This window comes from Alosa pseudoharengus, unplaced genomic scaffold (genome assembly GCF_046254945.1).
Source record: "Alosa pseudoharengus isolate Yale_2024_CS ecotype anadromous, Long Island Sound unplaced genomic scaffold, YU_APseudo_1.1 YU_APseudo_1.1_scf_23, whole genome shotgun sequence".
NCBI lineage: Eukaryota > Metazoa > Chordata > Actinopteri > Clupeiformes > Clupeidae > Alosa > Alosa pseudoharengus.
The window spans coordinates 15,614,233-15,636,680 of record NW_027468685.1 but is presented as its reverse complement, the minus strand read 5'-3'; the positions used below and the strand labels follow the sequence as shown (position 1 = coordinate 15,636,680).

Genomic DNA, 22,448 nt, shown 5'->3' with positions numbered 1-22,448 from the left:
GACATACGTTATGAGGATGTTTAACTACTACAGATCACACTTTGGTACCCTATATTCTAATGTGTTCATTTATATTCTATATATTAATCTATATAAGTGACAATTGTGCCTTGACCAAAACATTCACATTGACCTCTTTGCGTCCTTACGACTACGTATCCCAGAGTGCATTAGTTTTCTTGTGAAGGATTGTGGGAAACCCGGATACATGTGCTACTGCCTTATGGATGCAAGTGCTCTCGCTCTTGACCAGGATTTCTTTGCCCTAACATTATACTGTGCATGTTATATCGGTGGTTATTGGTTTGTAGGATACGAATATTATGTAATCGATTGTTTTAGAACTGATGTTTAACATTTGCAGTGCAATAAGTCACGTGAACTATAGGAACTATAGTTTTCTAACTAGCCACCCGGCTAACATATGAACATATTTACACACGTCTCCGACCTATCCAAACATGGGAAAAGATTCGTTTTTGACGGAAGCTTCTCTTCTTTATAAAGACACCTGCCCGGAGCTGGCTCGATTTCTCATGTAAGTTAACACGTTGAATATTTAGCTTTGTGAAACATACATCACTATTATTGTAATATTTCACATATCCCCTAGGGGGCAACAGAGGTTCTCTCCAGAGTTTACAGAGTATCACTCCTTTCTTTCCTTCGGCTCTGGTACACACTGATTGAGGTTGATTGACATGACTGATTCCATTGAAATTAGAAGTCATATCATATAAAATAAGTGACATACAAGCTGCAGCTTAACTGAATGGAACCTAATTGTCGAGGGCATCAGCCCTTTTTTGAGTAATGATTGCTGCAGGTAATCTATTAGGCAAATCCCTCCTCACAGACAGCGACTAACCCAGAGCCATAGTCTCTTTATGGACTAACCTATTTCCCAGAATAACAGTCGACAGGTAGTTGGGGGAGGGGCTATGATTATAAATGGTGGCCTAAATGTTGCTTGAAAACCTTGACCTTGCTCACCCACTGTGCTGATTTAGTTGGGACTGTTGTCTACAGAAAAACCTTTATCCAGGTTTGCCAATTAATGTTTTCCTTTTAGTATAGTAGTATAGTATAGTATATATACTTTTTTGATCCCGTGAGGGAAATTTGGTCTCTGCATTTAACCCAATCAGTGAATTAGTGAAACACAAACAGCACACAGTGAACACACAGTGAGGTGAAGCACACACTAATCCCGGCGCAGTGAGCTGCCTGCTACAATGGCGGCGCTCGGGGAGCAGTGAGGGGTTAGGTGCCTTGCTCAAGGGCACTTCAGCCGCAGCCCACTGGTCGGGGCTCGAACCGGCAACCCTCCGGTTACAAGTCCAGAGTGCTAACCAGTGGGCCACGGCTGCCCCCTCAGTGCCCCTTTTGTGCTTTTAATGCTTGTTGTGCCCATGCGCTAGAAATACCAATTGTGATGGAATCATTTCCCAGATGCTACCTGATATCACATTTAACTCTTCACTTAATGACTCAATTTGATTGCTAATCAGTGTGTACATGGATTGTACATGGGGTGACTATAGGGATAGCAAAGGGATAGGACTGTAAAGTTATAGGGATCCTTCCCTCCTTACTCAACACAACCATACCATGGTTTTCCTTTCGCCCAGCTTTAGCTTAAAGCTGTAAATGATATGAACGTCCGGTTTGCACTTTCCTTATGCGCGTACTAGGGGTGTAACGGTTCATGTATTCGTATTGAACCGAAACGGTACGGGCGTCACGGTTCGGTGCATGAATTTACACGGAGAATACACGGTATAAAAATACATAAAACTCGTGTGCGGATTAATTAATGTCATGCGCAATTACTGTTAAGTATCGAGAGTTACGGGAGTTCTTTAGCGACACCTAACGCTAATCTGTAGCCTCGCCTTAGCTCTGAAGCTCTGATTGGCGCCTATGTTTTTTTTTGTCAGGTCGTCAGTCGAGTCCGTCAGTCATTAGCAGCACTAAGGTTAGACCCACAAGAGTTAGAGGATCCGCTGGTCTATTTAAGATCGCAAGTTTGAGAACTTCAGTTACAGTAACGTTAGTACAGGCGAAAGAGTGGTGGATAAGATGAAACTGTGTGTCAGCGTTGTTCAGCAGTTATTGGGTATGTGAGTGGAATAAATGCTACACATATTCGAAGCCATCACCCAGATGATGTAGGCTTCCAATCACTGAAACGAGGGGAAAAAAACTTCCCCTGCGCTTCAGCAGCCTTTGGATACACATACAAATAGGGCCAAAACCTATCGCGTGGTAATTACCTTTATGTTGGGGTAACTTGTAACTTCTCACATGAGGAGCTGGTAGTGTTAAGTGCATAGACAGTAAAATAAAGTGACAACGCTAACCAGGCTAATAAACAAACCATGCTAGTACGGTGAGTTAACGTCAAAGGGCAAAGTCACGTGACTTCTAGTTGTAGTCTGTTTATGAAATGAAAGGAGCAATTTCGTTTTTAAAAAAAAAGGCAAAATAGTGTGATATTTTCACAGTTAGTAGGCTAGATTATTACTTTACACACAATGAAAAATATTGAGGCAAATTGTAGACCCTTCCATATACAACTAAACACAGATGTTGAAGGTCTTGCTTAAGTGGATTTTTAAAAATCATTTTTCTATGTAATTTGCACTTTCAGAAATAAGAGATGCTGTAGGCCTATTTTCAGTTTTATAGCCGATTGTCTTATTTTGTTTACAAGTTACAGATGGAGTCTGGGTACTTATTGTACTGTTTAGCCTACATCTTACACACTTCAGGCTGTTGCAGATAGCTCAGGGAAGAGACTGTATGACACTAGGTGGTACAGCCTGAGACATGCACAATAAAAAAAATGCTTTCTGCATTTTTGTTTTGCTTTTCCCTCCATTGTACCGAACTCGTACCGAACCGTGATGTCCGAACCGAGGTATGAACCGAACCGTGACTTCTGTGTACCGTTACACCCCTAGCGCGTACCCCTGCAGAGAGAGAGAGGGAATGGGGGGACTGTCGTAAGCCGACCCTCTATTCGGTGAAGGGCCTACGTGCAGCTGTCAAGGTCACTAAGATTTTTCTTTTCTGCTTGTCCCCTCTGCCTTTTCCCATAAAGCCTTTCATGACTCAAATTCGTATTCTGCTCCGGCCTCTCTGAGCCCTCTACTGTATCTTTTTGAGGTTTCTTCCTTTCTTTTTTGGTGTTTATACTTATTTTCTCCACACTTCGCTGAATAATTTATGGACCCTGCCCTCTGAATGTAAAGAAAAGCACCAGAGTTTTATTTGCACATCCTGCAGAGGTGGGCCATGACTTTCTTAAGTTTAGCTGAGCAAGTTTCATTTCAACTGGACAGACACATAGAGAGAAAGAAAGACAGAGAGAACTTTTGGTGTTTGTACTTATTTTCTTCACATTTCGCTGAATAATTTATGGACCCTGCCCTCTGAATATAAAGAAAAGCACCAGAGTTTTATTTGCACATCCTGCATAGGTGGGACTTCAACTGGACAGACATATAGAGAGAAAGAAAGACAGAGAGACAATGTCTGACCGGCACGTTCGCGTGTCCTTGTGGTTTGCTTTGGCCCAGGCCCAGCCTGTTTCAAACCTGGACCGTTTTCTCTGTCACCAGTCAGCACCTGAGCCAGGAAGCTTGCGGCCATGGCTGAATGGAAACCAAAACACCCAGAGCCTTCAAAAAGTCACGGCCGTCAGTCACTATTTCCTTGCGGCACTCGTGTGGATGGCTTCGTGCCTCCTGCGTTTTGTCCAGACGGTCGAGGCGTCTGCACCGCATCTTGCCCTGAAAAAGCCACATTTTGGAGAAAGGTGAGCCTTCTCAGGCACAAACAGTAAGCTATAGGCAACAGCCGTGATTGAGGTGAGGGAAGAATGCTCGAGCTTCTCTGTTTTTTTTGTAGCCGTTAGAACCCGGGGTATCTTTTGGTTGTATTAGGAATCACACCACGGTCCATAGCCATATCCCTCATACTCTTAGACATGCTTATGAATTTCTACTTAGAAATTTGCTCACCATCCGTCATGCTCACAGAACCTGTGTACCTTAATGGGGGGTGGGGGATGTTTTGGGGAATTAGTTCATTTGGTCAGTTATTTGTGTTTATACTGCATAAATATACAGTATGACTATCTGCAGTCTTCAAATAATAATAATAATAATAATCTGAATAACAGTACAGGAAGATAGGCAATGAGAAAAGTTGGCCCCGAAGACATTTCTCTATCTGTTGTCCGTATTAGGGTGCGCGCGTGAAATTGGTTGTATGTGTGTATAAAGTCATTGTGGGACATGCTGTACTCTGACTCATTGTTTGTGTACATTATGGTCCTCTGTGTGCATGGGCAGAGTCAAACATGGATGTAGGCTGAGTGCTTCCATTACTCATCCTGGATGTTTTCTCTGCGTACGCATTGTTTTTGTTTTCATTATCCTACATAACTCCAGCCCCACAGCTGCCCACACTTATACAACACACACACACACACACACTCTCTCTTGTCTCGTGCGTCTGTGGACTGGCTATGGCCTGAGTCACAGCAGCAGAGTGCGTAGCTTACGGGCAGCCGGCCCCTGGAGGAATGACTGCTATGGCAGCTCTGCTGCCCAGAATGACGCTAGTATCCCCTCCATGATGATTGAGCTGGGGCCATCTCATGTTGCGCACCCCCCCCCCCCCCCACTTCCAGCACCTCATCTATCTGCCTGATCGCTTGTCTGCCACACACCCCACTCCCAGTGCCAACCCCAGCTTTATGCCTGTGAGCTAGCTGTTGCTTTTGATTGGAACGTGTTGACCAGACACGATGGCAGCTGTTGGCCAGAGGCCTCGGTGCCACACTTCCACCGCAGGGCTCCCCTTTGCCCGCCTGCACTGCCCTCTTCAGTGACCACAACCACCGCGCGGTAAAGTTGCTGCACAACTACGGGCTAAATGAGCCATTACGATTTCCCAACCCACCCATCTACACGCGATGGTATCGGGAAGTGGTCCTGGAGAGAGCCAAAAGAAGCCTTTGTTGATAGCATCTAGCTTGACAAACAGGGCTGCGCCTATTAGCTGATGTTAATCTCTCCTAAGTGTGTGCTTAAAAGGAGATGCAAGACAAGTATGTTAATTCAATTAGTGCTGTGAAGGGAATGGGGCCCCATGGTATCACATCCTCCATCACATACTCATATGGCGAAACATGCAGAGCCTCCCTGGGTGACTGTTTTTACGGTCTCATCTTTTCTGGGCCACTCCTGGAGCGTTATGAAAACCGGAGGCCGTAATTGAGCACATTCTCAAACTGGGCACGAAGTTGGCCCCCTCTCTCATTGCTGTGCGTCTCCCTTTTTTCTTTTGCGTGAATATATCATAGGAAGCGACTTTGGCATAATGAGATCTACTTCTCAGAGAAGACGTGCCTGGAATGAAAAGCCAGAATGTCAATTTTGGAGAGCCTCCTCAGGGGGTCAAGTAGCCACAATCATCAAAACTGTGCGTGGTCAGTCCAGTGCACATTCACAAAATGAAAAACCTCCTGTCTGAGGCTATTTTTGGAGGGCTACTCTGAGTCTGTGAATACCCCCCACACTCCAAATTAACAGTCCAGTCTTGATTGCCCTCGGGCAAATGCTTGGCCGAGTGAGTCAGCTACGCCAGGCTTTGGGATGATGCCTCTTTGGCTTTCTTCTTCCAGTGCCACGGGCATCGTGCCGGGAAGAGGGGAGGGCAGCGTTTTGAGGATGACGGCATCATCGCCAAGCCCAACCCCCTGCGGACAGTTGGCATGCGGTCGGAGGTCATTTGAACCGCCAAGCGTCTCGTTTTATCCCCGCAGCTTGACCGCAGGACGTGCACCCCTCTGCCCTCCCTCTGAGCCCCAATAAACAAAATCTCATGAGTCAGGTTTTAGTGCCGTCTGCTAATTTTAGCTGAGCATTATGAGGGGTTCGCACAGGCCGGTTCAGACCGCCCTCGTCTCAAGTGCCAGAAGGGGAGCTGGCAACTGGGGTGTTGATGAGGAGAGGATACTCTCCTCTCATATTTTACTACTGCACTGATGTTTTGACTGTTTTATGTTGGCTAGGCTAAACCAATTCAGTCCCATTTTAAACAGTTTTCATTTTTGTGTTTGTGTTGTTCAAATAGTGCAGGTATGTAACAACATCTTTAGAGTGTAGGTGGTTGTATATTCTGGCAACGGCAAGAAATTCACTGAAATGGTAGCTCTGCTGAAGCCTGCTTTTGTGAGCAGAGGTGGATGTTTTTTTTTATCTGATTTGTTCTCTTTTGGTAATAAAATCCTGTGAATCCTACGCAATCCTGTGATGAGGGAATCCATTTTCATTGAATATCACTATAGTGATTGTGAATCACTGATTGTGTGATTTTCAGTGTTGTGGCTGGTTCAGATTTAAGTTGAAAAGTCAGAATTTGCTGTTTGTTTCTTTTTTGTGTGTGGCTTAGCCTATTAGTTGGTGATGACATAATTTCATTCAGTTAGATGCTCCTTTTGCCATGCTACATTGTGGCACACCTTGCCATTGTGATTTCCAGGTCTGACCATGTCAAGAGTTTTTTTTTACGAGTGTGTATTGTATATGGTAGTAGGCATATTTTAGAACCAGAGATAACTTTGACTCTTCATGCTGAGGAAGTTTGTCTGGAGACCTGCCAAGTGACACTCATTGTGGCATTTCTTGGTTTGAGCCTCTGCCACTAATTTGAGGTGTGTTTTTTTTTTTTTTTTGTTAAGTCTATTAGCTGGTTTGATGTTCATTGAGTTTAATGCAAATCGAACCAGCTAATAGGCTAACTGAAAAATACACCATGCAAATCTCTAGGTATGGTGAAGGGTATGTGGTGATGTGGGGCTATTTTAATTCCAAAGGCCAAGGGGACTTTATCAGGATGCATAGTATCCTGGATCTATGAAATAAGTGGCCTTTAAAAAAAAAAAAATCTGCCTGCCTCTATGGGAATTTAACATAGGAGTCAAATACTTATTACCCCTGTATTTTAAGGAAGAACATTTATTTATTTATTTACGATACATTCTTCATTCACTAAAATTGGTGTTCTTAAAGGTTGGATTTTTACTCATTTTTTTAATTTAGGCATTAAGATCAATTTTTAACAGATTATTTTATATTCCTCTTTTTAGTCAACTTTAGCATGGGTTCAAATACTTATTCTCCCTACTGTACTTCAGTATACTTGAAGTAAGGCGTCACCAGATCACTTTCTGTTGCCCCCCCCGTCACCTGCTCCTCACAAAAGCATAGTCCAGCCCATACTCCTCTACTGCCTTCCCTGCTTTTTCAACATGCTAACTGCTGCCAACAGAAACCGTCTCACATGCATCACTCATACTGCAGCCAAAACAGTAGGCCTCCCCACCCCTAATCTATCAGACCTCAACAATAAACTCACCAAGAACAGAGCAAAGACCATCGCTCATGACCCCACCCACCCCCTCAATCCCTTCTTCACTCTGCTTCCGTCTGGACGCAGATACAGGGCTATGGGGTGGAAGCGAGTGGGTTTTGGGAAAAGCTTTGTGCCCTCTGCAATAGCAGCACTGAACAACACACAGCGGTGATGGATCACTGTGCCGCCCTCATTCCTCTGTAATGCCAACTGGTGATGGTTTATGTAATGTGATGTATATGTGCTGTATATGTGCTGTTGTGATATATGTGCTGTACATGTGCTGTTGACATCTATGTGGGTGGGGTATGTGGTGACAGGGTGGTGGGTGAAGGACCGTAACTGTGTGTACCTGTATTTCATGTTTGTGAGGCTCGTACGGTATGTGAAAACAAATTTCCTATGTAAGGACAAATAAACTAACTAACTAACTAACCACCACTGGGATAAGTGTAGAAATGTAACGTGTGTGTGTGTGAGTGTGAGTGTGTGTGTGTTTATGTTTATGCATGGCTGTCAGCAAGAATGAGTTGGGTTTGAAAATTGGTCTTGCAAATAATATCCCATGCAATTCTTCAGCAAGTATTTTCTAAGTTATGAAAATATTTCATCATGTTCAGTAGGCTTTGGGGACATGCACAATTACTTTTGGTGATATTTTTCTTGTTTACATTTGGCACCATTGCAGAGTCAACTAAATAGCTTTTTTTCTCATTTCAGGCAAACCCAGCAGATGGATGGTAAGTTACATAACTCCTCCTTATTTTATTTCTCCTGTTCAGCTGTCACTTCACTCATCTAAACTTTCAGAGCCAATTTCTATGACAAGTAGTAGTTTTAGCTAGCCTGGCTAGCGCCACCACTTCTCAATGAGACGTGGTCTGGGAACCAAACATTAATTTTCTCGTATTTGAAGAAAATGCCCAGATCTGTTTATTGGGTGCCACGGATGTCTATCAAATGCGTCTGTGCATAGCTCATCATCGTCTTGCTTTCCCCCTTGTTCTGTGATTGGTCCCCTATCTCAGGCGAAAATTTGCTCCATGGTCGCCAGGCTGCCTTAGCAGCAAGAATCAAATCGCGCGCAAGGCAGCATGGGAACACCCAGCCTAAGTTTTAGCCACCCTTGGCTAGATAAAACTAGACCTGTCAGTGGAACTTTGTGTGTGTGTGTGTGTGTGTGTGTGTGTGTGTGTGTGTGTGTGTGTGTGTGTGTGTGTGTGTGTGTGTGTGTGTGTGTGTGTGTGTGTGTGTGAGTTTGTGTGTGTGGTTGCTGGGAGTGAATTGGTACAGAGGTCTGTCTCTATTAAAAAAAGACATAAAATAAAATAAATCAACCACTAATCCCATTAGGTCAGTCGGTAGACCTCATGTGAGGTGTTCACAAGCCCTGTTAAAATTCAGCGCTGTCTGGCCCCTCTCCCAGGCCCGGAGCCACTGGCAGACAGCAAACAGCCCGTCCACTATGATATCCTGTCGGAAAAGCTTCCCAGGGCTTTGATCCCCCACCCCCTGGCCCCCGCCCCCCCCCCCCCCACCCCGTTGGATCTCAGTGCAGCTCAGAACCTCAGAATAGATCAATGCCCTCAGTTGTGGTTTGTGTAGCTTCCTAGTTGGCAGAGACTGGACTTGACAGTAGATACATACACCCTGCTGAGCTAGCTCTGGAAACAACTCGGCCTTCTACTCAGTCAGCTGTTCTCTTGTGCGATGCATTGTCATCATCTGAGATTATTGTTGCCTGATTTTGTTTTGCTCTTGCACACCTTGTGCTGCGTTGGCCCGGTCCTGAAACAAACAATAAACAACAAACAACAGCACATTGCATTCATAGAGCAGTTAATCTAGGTAGGCTACTCAAATCGCTTTACAGTGAAGTGGGGAACCACACTTCAAGCACCACGTAACATGTGTAGCACCAGTCTGGGAAGAGACCATGTATTCAAACCACCGTTAATGCACTGTATTCTCAGGACTAATTCAACATGGCACCTTTGTCCCCCCCCTCTCTCTTTCCCTTTAGACGATGCGGCGTCCACAGAGGCGCTGTGTCCGTTCTGCTTCCAGTGGAGGGAGCCGGACAACCACCGGGTGCGGCTGCGGCCCAAGCGCAGACCCTCGGCCCGGCTGCAGAGGCTGCTGGGTAGGGAAGCCAAGGGCCACAAGCTCAGCCTAGAGCAGAAGGACGCCCTCTGCAGGTTCAGGAGGTCCTCCAGCTGTCTGGTGAGTTCTGGGATCACGGAGGCCTGTTATGTGCCCATTTAAACTCTGTGCCCAGTGCTATCCTGTGTTCTTCTGGCAGAGCATGGTCATTTTCTGATTTGGTCATGTGTTTACTGGCCAACATAAACACCAGATGAGCTGAAATGTACTTTGTCTACTTGTTTATACGTGTCACTTGTAATGAAAAAAATCAATTACACTGCATTGTACCCCCTCCGTGCCATACACACACACACACACACACACACACACACACACACACACACACACACACACACACACACACGTCATAGTCTCATATCCGTAGACGTGCACCAGGAAGAAATCTACTAAAGGTATGCAAAGGTATCTGCAGGTGTTTGCAAAGATGGTTTGCCCTTTTGTGTGTCATCCACTCTTGGAAAGCTTCTACCACCTTTGCCAGCCAGCCAGTCCCCCACAGATCACTGCATGTTCTCCGACAGCCTCACCCAAAACAGCCACCCAGTTTAGGGACAGCTCGATATCTAGCTCACCTCACCATTAATGAGTTGCCTGGCGGTCAGTTCGAGCCTCAGCGCTGACCCCCAGCCGGGTCCACTGATCTGTCTGAGCGCCACACCATCACACAGGGGCTTTTCCCATGATGCCGTGACCAGAGAGCGGAAAAATACCATCAATGTGGGCTGGCAGCCACGGCTCTGCTCCCCACCGGGTCTGCCGCAGTTGCAGAGTTCTGGACTAGAGTTTCTTCCCTAGAAGGAAGGGCCGGTTGGGTGGACTCGCCATATTAAATGACATCAGCTCTGGGCTCTTGATTGTTTGCTTCACCTCCTCTACCTTACTTGGTTAAACTAAGGTATCCATGAAGTAGTTACAACAGGCCGTGCTGTCTTCCCAACAATACCTTATTTGCTGCATTTCTCAGACTCTCCTTGCTTTGCTTTTAGGAGCTATTTCCTCTACAGCACGTATTCCTTGAGCTTATGTTCGCTCTCCATGTTGTTGTGTTTCTATCAAAGCTTTCAAGGGGAAATAATAAATTGAATGGGCTGGAGGATGTCGCCTCGATCAGCTGGCACATGCTCGAGATGACATGACGACAGTCTGCTGCAGAAAAGTCCCGTCTTTGTTACTTTGACGCGGTTCTGTGCGAATAGAAAAGAAGCAGAAATCAAGTGTGCACAGATAACAAGGACACTAGAGGAAAGGAAGGGGCACGAGGTGGGTGTTCCATGCATGAATGACTTTTCATTAGACAAGCGAAGTGCCTGCAGAAATACTCAAAGCCAAGAGAAGCAAAAGGAATATGGTTTGATTGATTTTCTAGTCAAGTCAAGTCAAGTCAAGTCAAATTTATTTATATAGCAAAAAAGACACATGCAATAAATCCACCTGGATGCAATGCCTCTGCTTTCTCTCAGAATCGTTTTTGTTTTTGTCAAGAGAGACTGAAGTGGTTTTGATCCATTAAAGATGATGGACTGCCCGTATGGAGTTCTGCGTTCTGTAGCGAGAGCTCCCATAAACAGTGGAGAAGGCGCTCCGCCGGTAAAAAAAAAAAAAATGAAAAATGGCAACTCCTAAGATAAGAGCTCCGTTGCCATCGTTGACGTTACTCATGCACAAGCTTGATTGAAGTGACCACCTTGATTGGCTGATGATTAGGCCTATAACGCGGGAATGATGGCAAAAACCTCCCCTACGATGATGAGTGACAGGTGATGATGAGGTCTTTGCTGGTGAGAATGCGTGCACTGTACAAGTACCGCGAAGGATGGAAGATGATGAATAAATAGCCTAAATGAATAAGAGAAAGATAAAGCAAATAGCCTAGCTGCTAGTAGCATAATGAAATGGGCCTACACTACGGATTGAAGCAGTATTTTTGCAACATGTTTTAAATTAATCTGTATGAAGACACGTACAGTCGCAAGGAGGAGAAACAATTTAATTTGATTTAAAATGAAACGTTACATTTAGTTTACATGCAATGAATGGTTTTGGTTGTTGGTGCCGTTATTGCATCCCTTAGTTACAATGCACTATTATTCCATCGCGATTGAGAGCTCCTGTAACCGCATGTTCATTTCAAAACATCGGCATTGCGACGTGAAATGCCACAAAAAGCAGCTTAGGATTGTTTGTAAATAGTCTTAGTAAGTTAGGAGTCCTCTCGACTTCTTGATGTCCCAGACTTAGGTGTTACTTTTAGGGTTAAAATGCTTCATGAATTACTCTTAGTCACAAAAATTAGGAGTTCTAAAGTTATGAGTGACACTCCCATTATTTTTAGGAGTTTCTCCTAAATTCGCCAGTTAGGAGCTACTTTTAGCCTTAAAATTCTTTGTGAATACGGGCCTGGTGTTCAAGCTAAATGCCTTTTGCATAACCCATTGCTTGTGTGTGTGTGTTTCTAAGGAAATCATGATCATGAAATGGTACTTGATAATGATAGGCCTGCTAATTGCGGAATACTATTTTTGGCTATCCATATGTACAGTGCTACAGACACCTACTGACGTGTCAGACGTTCCAGCCACCCTAAAGATACCCCGGGTAGATTGACTAACAAGACTAGACACTACCTAATCAGAAGTTAGTGCATCTGAGTCAACAATACGTGAGGTGGAACGTCTGTCAGTGAGTGTCAGTGTATGGATATTTGTTTTTAGAGGATTTATCTCACCCATTTCAAGACATTGTCAACTCTTGTTGGACAAACCAACTCGCAGAAGGGTCACTGGGTTCAAGCAGGAGGCTACTCAATCTTGGCCGTGGCTATTCATGTGTCTGGGGTCAGGAGGAGTCACAGGCTCGGCCCTTTGTGTCCTCTGGGGTTGGCCTCTGCAGCATGTTGCAAATGCCCGTGTTGTGAATCGGAAATCATTCTGACAGCAGAGCAATGGGAGAGGTGCTGTTTTTTTAGACAATGTTGGCACTTGGCACATTTGGCTTTTGCAAGATTGTAAATGTCATCATGCCAAATATATGCCATATGTTGCCATGCTAAATATATGTAGGTAATTTACTGCAGGCTGTTTCCAGAGCCAGTATGTGTGCACTGTAGCATTATGTTCTGTTGCAAGGTGATGATATGGCAAATGCAGCAATAAAATAGTATTCACGAGCACACACACACACACACACACACACACACACACACACACACACACACACACACTCTCGCTCCCTTTCTGTCTCTATCTCTCTCACACTCACACTTGCACACACAAGCATGCACACTCTTTCTCACCCTTTTGGCCACTCTCTCTCTCTCTCTCTCACACACACCCATACACAAACACACACTCTCTATCCCTTCCTTAACTAGATGTACCGCAGAGCGGTACAAAATATGACCGCCGCCCAGTCCAGCACATTTTTTCCACAAAAAGAAATCACGCTGAAAGGCCTATATGATTCTAACTGTCTCACTAAATTGCATTATCCACACTCAATTCTCATTGGTATCTGCTAGACAACAAGTACCAAAAGATGATTAGTTCATAGATTTCACATGTACAATTCATTTTATACAACCCCACCTCCATCTTGCCTGTTCATAATTCTGAGAAATTCTTGATTGTTTGTGTTATGTTTATGTTATGTGTGTGTGTGTGTGAGTGTGTGTGTGTGTGTGTGTGTGTGTGTGTGTGTGTGCTTGTGTGTGTGCCTGCGCCTGTGCATGCAAGCATACATATGTCTACTGTGTGAGTATGTGTCATACGTATGATTACTGTGAATGTATGTGTGTGTGTGTGTATCTGTTTGTGCACATGTGTGAACATGAAATGGGTTAACATGACCCCTGGAGGCAAACATACGGAAAAAAATGGTCATCCTAGGCCCTACAGTTCTAAGATATTCACAGAGAACTGTGTCTGCCCTACCCTCCTTTCGGGGGGTCCAGTCCAACGGGGGGGCTACAGATCAAAACGAAAAATGACGGTTCCATGCTATCTATGTGGGGGTACATGCCCACCAAGTTTTGTGTATCCCGGTCTTTCATTGTCCCGGGAATCCTTGTTGGTGTACGTCACTAAATGTACACATAAATTATTTTATTGTAAGGCCCCCCATGAACGAAAGTACACAAAACTTGGCATGCATTCGGAGGGTGTCATAATGATCCTACACATTTAATTTCTTAATTTTTAATTTTTAATTAATTTTTTAATTTCGTGCAGTTTTGACCTTGTCAGCCAGAGATATTGTGATGAAAACACCTAATTTTTTGCTTTTTAATTTTTAACTAGGTGGCGCTATACATGAAATAAGTGGTAATGGGATGGGTTGACATGCCCCCTTAAGACCAACATACAAAAAAAAGGTGGACCTCCTAGGCCCTACGGTTCTCGAGATATTCACAGAAAACTGTCTCCGGCCACCTACAGGCCAGTTGGTGTATAGTAACATAAATTAATTTATTGTGTGGCCCCCCATGAACGGAATTCCACGAAACTTGGCGTGCATTCAGAGGGTGTCCATAATGATCCTACACTTCCAATTTCGTGCAGTTTTGACTATGTTAGGTCACAGATACCTGCGATTTCAACACCTCATTTTTACTTTTTTGTGTTTAACTAGGTGGCGCTATACATGAAATGAGTGGTTATGGAATGGGTTGACATGGCCCCTTGAGATCAACATACAAAAAAAAAATGGTCCTCCTAAACCTTACGGTTCTCAAGATATTCACAGAAAACTGTTCTGCCCTACCCTCCTTTCGGGTGGTGCAGTCCAGCGGGGGGGCTACAGATCAAAACGAAAAACGATGGTTCCATGCTATCCATGTGGGGTTACATGCCCACCAAGTTTCGTGTACCCCGGTCTTTCAGTGTCCCGGGAATCATTGACGGAAATTTGGGCATGTGAAAAAGAAAAAAGAAAAAAGAAAAAAATAAATAAATTCTGACTAAACCTGCGCGGCGGTCATAATAATATCTTATCCAGCATCAGCAGTTTACAGTTGGATGATTTCTGCCCCTAATGCCTGCAATTTCTCATGCAGTGCCCAAGGGGGACGTTTTTAAATCAGGTAACTGTGTGCCTGCTTTACTGCATTAGGCATCTCTCACCAGTCTCCACTGCCACTGCGCCATACGGAAACTATGCGCAGCGAGTGCAGAAAAGAGAAACGTAATACACACACACACACACACACACCCCCAATCCTCTATCTCATGATGTTGTATCTGTCACGTAGGCCACCTGCCTCATAAGCAGAAATGAATGAAGTCACCAAGAGATGACGGTGGATGAAATGGAAAGAACATCTGGAACGTTTTTTTGTTTGTTTTTGTTTTATTCTTTCCATCATGGGACGGAAAGCTCAGAGAGTTAATATGTCCATCCGAGGGGCTTCACAAGATGTGTTGATTGATGGCATTAAGCCCTAGAGAATGGACCCAGGGTGGACGTCGATGGATGCGACTACAGACGCGGAGGCAGTTGCCGTGCCCGTGGCCTTGGCCCAGTAATCACCTTGAGCCTTTTGCAATACGCCACATGCCCGGCAGAGGTGGTGCACGTGCGGCCCTCTGCCAGGTCATTAGCGCGTTATTTTTAAGCACCTCTGCCCATCACAACAACCGCTCTCCCAACCGCAAGCTTGGCTAATGGCTTTTTCATCTGTCCAGATAAAGCTCCACAAATACACACACACACACACACACACAAACACACACACACACACGCTTTCATGTAAATGTAGGAAGTGTACCTAGCCGCTAGGATTAGAGCTATTTCTGACCTGCCCATGCTCGTGTTGTTGAGTGAATTTTTAGTCAATTGTAAGCCAGGTTCAGGGTTTGATGAGGTCTGCTCTCTCTCTCTCTTTGTCTGCCCCCTTTGTGGCGCGCCGTCCAGCTGTTGCATCGACTGGCATAGACGCTGCATCTATTTCCAGTCTCAGGGAAAGTCTTGACGTATGGAATGGAGTCTTGGGGTGTGTGTGTGTGTGTCTGTGTCTGTGTGTGTGTGTGTGTGTGTGTGTGTGTGGGTGGGTGGTCTGTTTATACTCAGCCCCTCATCCCGGGGGCCTCACCACTGGTCTGCCCTCTGGTCACGTTCCTCTCGGGCTTAACACCATGCGCCGGTCTCATTACTTCCTCCGCCTGCGTTTCACGTTGCGCCAGCCACTATTAAGGAGACAGTGCAGAGATGGAATGTGAAATTGGACTACTCTACACTATGCTACACAATGGGGACGTGGTGGCAGATGGTAATCCAGAGGCGTCTTCCAAAAAGATGACACCCCACTCCCACAACAGAAGATGATCAGATGCACTCCGACTTTGAAGTCAAATTAAAACGCCTCTATTAATAAACGAGGCTGTGTTTCAAATAGTGCCGATGCATCATCATGTTTTAATGAAAGCATTTAAACTCCACTTCAAAGAAGGAGCGTGTGGGATCATTTAATGTTTTGCTTGATCGCGGTGACACACTTTCTGGGGATGAGCGCATATCAGTGTGTTGTCACGTCATCTTGCTCCCCTTTGTGCGGTGGTTTCTAATCTTATCACCCAGACACAGAAAATATGTGTCTGATCCACTGCAGATAACCACTTCTCCAGTCCAGCAAGGAGATGGAGTGAGTGAGAGAGAAAAGGAGAGGGAGATAGGGAGAGGGAGGGAGAGGAGAGAGAAGCACAGGTGGAAATGGGTGAGGAGTTGTTGTTTTTGCTGGCTGTGAACTGTTGTCTGTCTGGCCCTTGGGCTTGGATCGATGAGTATGACACAGGATCATGTTTCCAGCTTATTGGAGCTAGTTTTCTTTGTTTCTCACAACCAAGCACACACACAGACACACAGGCACATGCACAAGTGTCTGATGACGATGGCTCTCTGTAGCAAGGTCACAGGATCCAGCCTCGCCCGGCTGTGAGTTGCTTTGGCTGGGTTGCGAGGGTGGTGGGGCATATTTTAAAATGGCGGCCTATTCATAGATAACAATGAGCTCGTCTGAAGGATTGATTTGTGTGTGTGTGTGTGTGTGTGTGGGGTCTGAACTGTGAGCGGCTCCTATGTCTCGCTGGTGGGTTTGATGTTTACAGTCTTGCGCCAAGTGCCCCCAGGCTTTGGTGCGCCCCCCCCTCCCAAGTGTGTTTTTGACCTTAAGAATTCAATCAGTCTCTCGCCCAGCCTGCTTGTAATCCCTGCTGAAATACCACTGCCTTCTCATTTGGCACATGCGTACACTGTTGTGTTGAACACCAATTTTTACACTAGCTGCAGCCAAATTAGAAGAATACGGAAACAATTTTTAAAACTTATTTGTTGTTGTTTTTTTCTGGGTTTGTTTTGCAACAGACTTTTTACTTGACATTCAAGAGCAGGCATTCCCGTTTAGAGCTTTCTCAGCATAAATTCTTCTCCTTCTAAAAGCTGAGCTTGAGCTCCCCTCGGCCCTGGCTCGTGCGTGCGTGCGTGCGTGCGTGCGTGCGTGCGTGCGTGCGTGCGTGCGTGCGTGCTTGCGTGCGTGCGTGCGTGCGTGCGTGCGTGCGTGCGTGCGTGCGTGCGTGCGTGCGTGCGTGCGTGCGTGCGTGCGTGCGTGCGTGCGTGCGTGCGTGCGTGCGTGCATTTTTGAGAGGGATCCCACTTCATGTCACCATGTCATGAATGTGTTGTAGATACATCGATAGCCTTGTTTGTGTGTATTTTTGAAGGGGGTGCTAGATTTATGGATGCTCTCAGAGTGACTAGTGACACTAATTTAGCAGATTTGAGGCTCCATGGCCTTGCCTCATAGCATTCTACAGCCAAAGAGGGCCCCTCTCTCTCACAGTCATCAGAGATGACCTCTCTCCAAAACATCCTCTGCCCGTATCCAATGATGTTTATAACAGCCCCTCATTCACTTTTACTATGTTTATCCCCTAGTAAAATGGCAACTCCATACACAATCCCACATCCACACAGACACACACATGCACACACACACACACACCTACATGCACTGAGCCACAGAGCTTTATCACAAAGCGAGCCCACCCGTGTTTATAGTGAGTTTTTATAGTGCGATTGTTATCGATGTCAGCTAGTGTCTTTATTTTCACACAGCAGTTCCCTGTCTCTGTTTCACAATAGGCTTTGTGGAACTCCGAGTTTGAGGCTTTAGATAGCATCTGCGCTCTTAATATGAATCCATGTCAGCTCTTTCAGTCACAGTTTCCACTGGTATGCAGTAATGGTCATCTCCAGTGTGATAATAATAGGCAATGTTCATTTTCCTCAAGCTTTTTTTGGTTTTACACACACACACACACACACACACACACACACACACACACACAAATACAAATGCAATAACTCTTGATCTTGATTTTCACATTTCAAGTTTGAGATGTTAATTTAATAAATATATTATTCAGTCTTTAATGAGTTGTCCAAGACTTAGAAAAGTGTAATGTCCCCGAGAGGCAATTTGTTTTACAGTACAGGCATGTAGACACATAATCCACAACACAAACATTGAACCAGACATCTACAGCACTATTTATCTAACACATAACATATACACATCAATAAATAAAATACAGTAAAAAGGAGTATATTGCACTTCCCTAAAAGGCCTAATGTCATAAATAAATAAAACTAAAACTACTGCACAGTACTTCACATATATTCCTCCTCTCATACCCCTCCCCACATCTTATTTAATTGGGTTATTGCCATGGGAATGAATGAGTTTTTTGCTCGGTTGGTTCTGACGTTAGGGTATCTATATCTACGACCAGAAGGAAGCGGCATGAACTCCACTGAAAGTGGATGGGTTGTATCCATGCAAACTTTGTCTGCTTTCTGTGCCAATCTGGCCAGATATAGTTGATACAAGTTCAAGACTACACTACAGAACCAGGATAGAATGCAGGATATTATGTATAATATATATGTTGTTTTTCTAAAAACAATAAAGACAATTGCATCATTAGACAAATAAATTGCCACTAAAAGAACTGTATGTGATCTACTCTCTCCTTGATATTCACAACCAGTTTTATGCCTTTTCTATGAATGTTATTTTATTAAATGGAGCTATTGGGGAATTCATCACCTACTCAATTTTGTGTATTCCATTTGGTGATAATGGAAATTGGGTAAAACAAACAAAAAGAAAAAAAAAACAACTAAAAGGTTTACGTATGCATAGAGGGGAGGCCTCTCTTACCATTTTACCATCTCAGTCCTCTCAACTGCAATCCTAGATAGAAGGCATTTGCAACCCAAAACAAGTCAATATTTTCCAGGGAATACCCTCCATTTCAGACAATCAATTGTTTCAGCCTGAGGCAGTTTATTATTGGAAATCCTCTCTAGGCCTCCATTTTATCTAACAGTGGGAATTAAGTTAGCACATTTCACATTTTGTCATTACCTTCAAAAAGGGGGTGGCTACTTGGCAAATGCTTGGACAATGACTGTTGATTCTGAACCATTCCAGGTTCTTGTGGAATTTTGTTGTGGATCAGAGTCGTCAGAGCTGGCAGGGCAAATGTGAAAAGGGGCCAGTGACAGTTAAGAATGTAGCAGGCCAACCCCGCCCACTCCGGTTATTGATTGGTCGAGCGGATGTTGCGTCTGCGAGGCTGGGCCTTATAGCCCTGGACACATTCCCTCCCTGCTGTAGTAAACATAGAACCCAGTCCCCAAGGGAGGAGAACAGAAGCGACCATCCGAGACTCGTGTACACTCACTCGACCACCTGTCAGACTGTCAAACATGGCTACCTTTGTTTCGGTGAGTTACTGTTGCTCTCACCCTCTTGTTCCAAAATACTTCTAAATCTTCTATATCCATCACTTTAAATACTTTAGTTAGGGACATAATTGCAATCCGGTAGCAGTTGTTTTGTGTTTCATATCTTTGGGATTGTTACTTTGCATTGTTACTTTGGGGGTTTGAGGAGGGGAAGGCTCTTTGCAAAGAATTGTGGGGTTTAGTGGTTAAGTAAGAGGTAGGAGATCATTTGGGTGCAGCTATGTGCAGCCCTCGTGATGCACTCCTGCAATGCATGTGCCTTAGCTTCCACATTAACAACAGGAGGCACAAGGTATGCCGTTTATAGGGGGACTCGTAAAACCAGCCACTCTCCTTCATAATGGCACTTAGGGAGTCGTTACAGAGGCCTCATACCATCGCCAGTGGGTCATTGCTAAGATTGAGACCCAGTCTCTGTGGAGAAAGTGAATTTTGAGAAGGAGAATCTTGACTCGCTAAGGCCATTTTTTTTTTTTTTTTTTTTAAAGAAGTGCATCAGCTTTTCAGAAACGTATGCGTCTTTTTTTTTTTTTGGTTTTGGACAATCTCACTTGTATGTGTGTATGTGTATGTCTGTGTATGTTTATGGCTATTCCTGAAATCCTGAAATGGTATGATACATTTTAAGAATAGGTCAAAGTAGTGGGGGGCAATGGGGGGGGGGGGGGGGCAGCCTTTAACCTATGAGGCACAAGCCAGCCACCCGTTGTGACACTGTGAATCCCCCTCCTCTGGTTTCTGGGCAGAATGGCAATGGAAGCATATCTTCTTCCTCCTCTCCCTCCCACCCATGTTACTTGTCAGCCTGACACACACGACCCTGTGGTGGCGCCCTGTTTTAGATGCTTGTCACAGCTGGCATGGCAAACTCGGGCCTCGAGATAAGGAGTGTTTGGCATCCTTAACACTTGCCCATCATTTTACACAAAGCCCAGACACCAGTGAAAGTGCACGGCTGTTCTTTTGACTTTGGTTTTGTCTGTCAGCCCTCTTAAGACGTGCTATGGTTTTCAGTAGGCTTATACATATTCATGAAGAAAGGCCTAGATAATTAGCAGAGTTAAAGCGCTGCCTTTCTTGTGATATCAGCACTGAAATAGATATGTTATTATGAGTTTTTAAGTACATTCATTTGTATGAATGTGGATGCTCAGACTTTTGCTAAAAATTACCCATGGTGTGAGTTCTGTTATCAAACTTAACCTCAGAACTGATTCTAATGAGGTGATTCTGAGGTGAATTGGCTTCCATAACATTCATTAAAATTCAGCTAAAGTTTATGAATTGGTTTGACTGGAATTGTCAGTATAAATCTTATGGACAAGTGAAGATGATCAGCTAATTCATGTCGGTTTGATGGTCTTTCTAATGACCCATGATTGCTCTGTCTTACAGATGGCCACCTGCCACACCTGCAATAAGACATCCAGAAGAGCTGGACCAAACCGGGACTTTCTCACAACTCTGGTGAAGAACCCAAACACCCCGAGAAATGCAGGGAAGCGCAAGAGCCCACAGTCGGCCAGCAAAGGAACCATGTCAACTCCTAGCTCAGCCTCCAGTCAGAAAACACCTTTTAGCACACCAAGGTAAGACCATTTTGTCAAATCTGCTGCTCTGAAACTAACATTAAACAAATAAAATACTATTTTTTTCACATTCTGTTGTATTCTGTGTTGCCAGGGTGGCGTCATCCGATTCCACCAGTTCTTCGAAGTCGACAGGTGTGAAGAAGTCAGCGTTCTCGCGGCTAAAGAAGCTCCTGATGCTGGAAGACAGCCCCAAGACCAAGAAGGGGGGCCTGAAAGACTTCCTGTCAGCACTCTGAAAGTGTTGTTGCTGCGTCTGCCATACCAGCTGAAACCTTAGGGCCTCTAGCCTATTTAAAAGGTCTCTTCTGCATCAGGCCATAAGGAGAATGTAGTGAGCTGGTTCGAATGGGGAAAGATGTGGTCACCTGTCTGGAGGACCTGTAGCTCCTCCTGCTGGGCTAGTTAGCGCAGCCAGCATCATTTCTAAGACTTGTGTACTCTTTCCCTTCTATCCCAGGGCCTCGCTTAGGCTAAAAGCTAAGGGAAATGCTAACGTAATGTAGCCCGCTTCATCGGGCTTCTCTCAGAGAGCATTGACCTCTGCAGGCCCCTGCTTGTCACTCCTTTCACATGACACTCTTTATCAGAGTGGTTTGGTTGACTCCCACACCAGTCCTATCAAATTAGAGGGGAGTTTTGAATTATAATTTGTGATGTATACTTTTTTCTTACTACACAGTATGTTAAGAGGCGTTTACAAGTAATGATTCAATTTGTTTTTTTCTTGTGTCGCTAACATGTGTATAGATCACTTTTTTTACTTCAATTTTGAGAGGGAAAAAACATGGGAAATACCCATGGCTGTGTATTTATTTTTCTGTGTTGTTAAGATCACAGTGCAACTCCTTTTTTTAATACTCAAAATCATTTTTCATACAGATGGGTGCTGTTATCATGGAAAAGGTGAAGGCAATGAAAATGTTTACATGCAACTCGGCAAGTTTAATTTTGAAGCAAAGACCAAAGTCGAGCTTTTTTGTAGTTGATACGTTGACAAAAAGACTTCTTATTCTGCCTTTTATCGAATTTAGTTGATGTATAGTAAAATATCCAAGTAGACACCAATGCTGCCAGTCATATTTGAATTTGTATAACTTTGTTGCTGGTCCAATGTAGTAATTTCACCGCTTTTGTAATGTATTCAAAAAATAAAACAAATTATTCTTATTCTTGTTGTTGCTTATTACATGGTGTATGTGCTCAAACCATATAGACTATAAAAAAAATTGTATAGTGGTGTCAGAGAATGTCTAATAATGGAGACGCATATTTGACTTAAAAGTACATGTATGTTTCTGCCAAATGAGCAGTAGGGGCTTGGTGGTTGGTTGGTTGGCTGTTTCTACTTAAAAGTTAAAACAAACTGTTAAATAGCAGAGCCCGTCTACGACATTCTCTGTAAATAGGAACAAAATCCATAGTGTCTTTGCAGATATATGGGATGAAGTTCTACCCATT

The 22,448-nt window shown here is 44.3% G+C and overlaps 1 protein-coding gene across 1 annotated transcript; it reads left to right on the top strand.

Annotated features, from left to right (window-relative positions):
• Positions 1 to 216: 216 nt before the first annotated feature.
• Positions 217 to 22,157, top strand: rmp24 (ribonuclease MRP subunit p24). Its single transcript, XM_076301763.1, has 5 exons — positions 217 to 538; positions 8,152 to 8,171; positions 9,455 to 9,654; positions 20,794 to 20,987; positions 21,082 to 22,157. The coding sequence occupies exons 1-5, from the start codon at positions 462 to 464 to the stop codon at positions 21,224 to 21,226; spliced, it is 636 nt and encodes a 211-aa protein (XP_076157878.1). The 5' UTR covers positions 217 to 461; the 3' UTR covers positions 21,227 to 22,157.
• The last annotated feature ends 291 nt before the right edge of the window (positions 22,158 to 22,448 follow it).

What these genes read in the sequence shown, in the direction of transcription:
- rmp24 (XM_076301763.1), top strand. Translation starts at nt 462, where the DNA reads ATGGGAAAAGATTCGTTTTTGACGGAAGCTTCTCTTCTTTATAAAGAC. An exon ending in GAGCTGGCTCGATTTCTCAT is followed by an intron (nt 539 to 8,151) that starts GTAAGTTAACAC and finishes TTCTCATTTCAG; the next exon opens with GCAAACCCAGCAGATGGATG. An exon ending in GCAAACCCAGCAGATGGATG is followed by an intron (nt 8,172 to 9,454) that starts GTAAGTTACATA and finishes CTTTCCCTTTAG; the next exon opens with ACGATGCGGCGTCCACAGAG.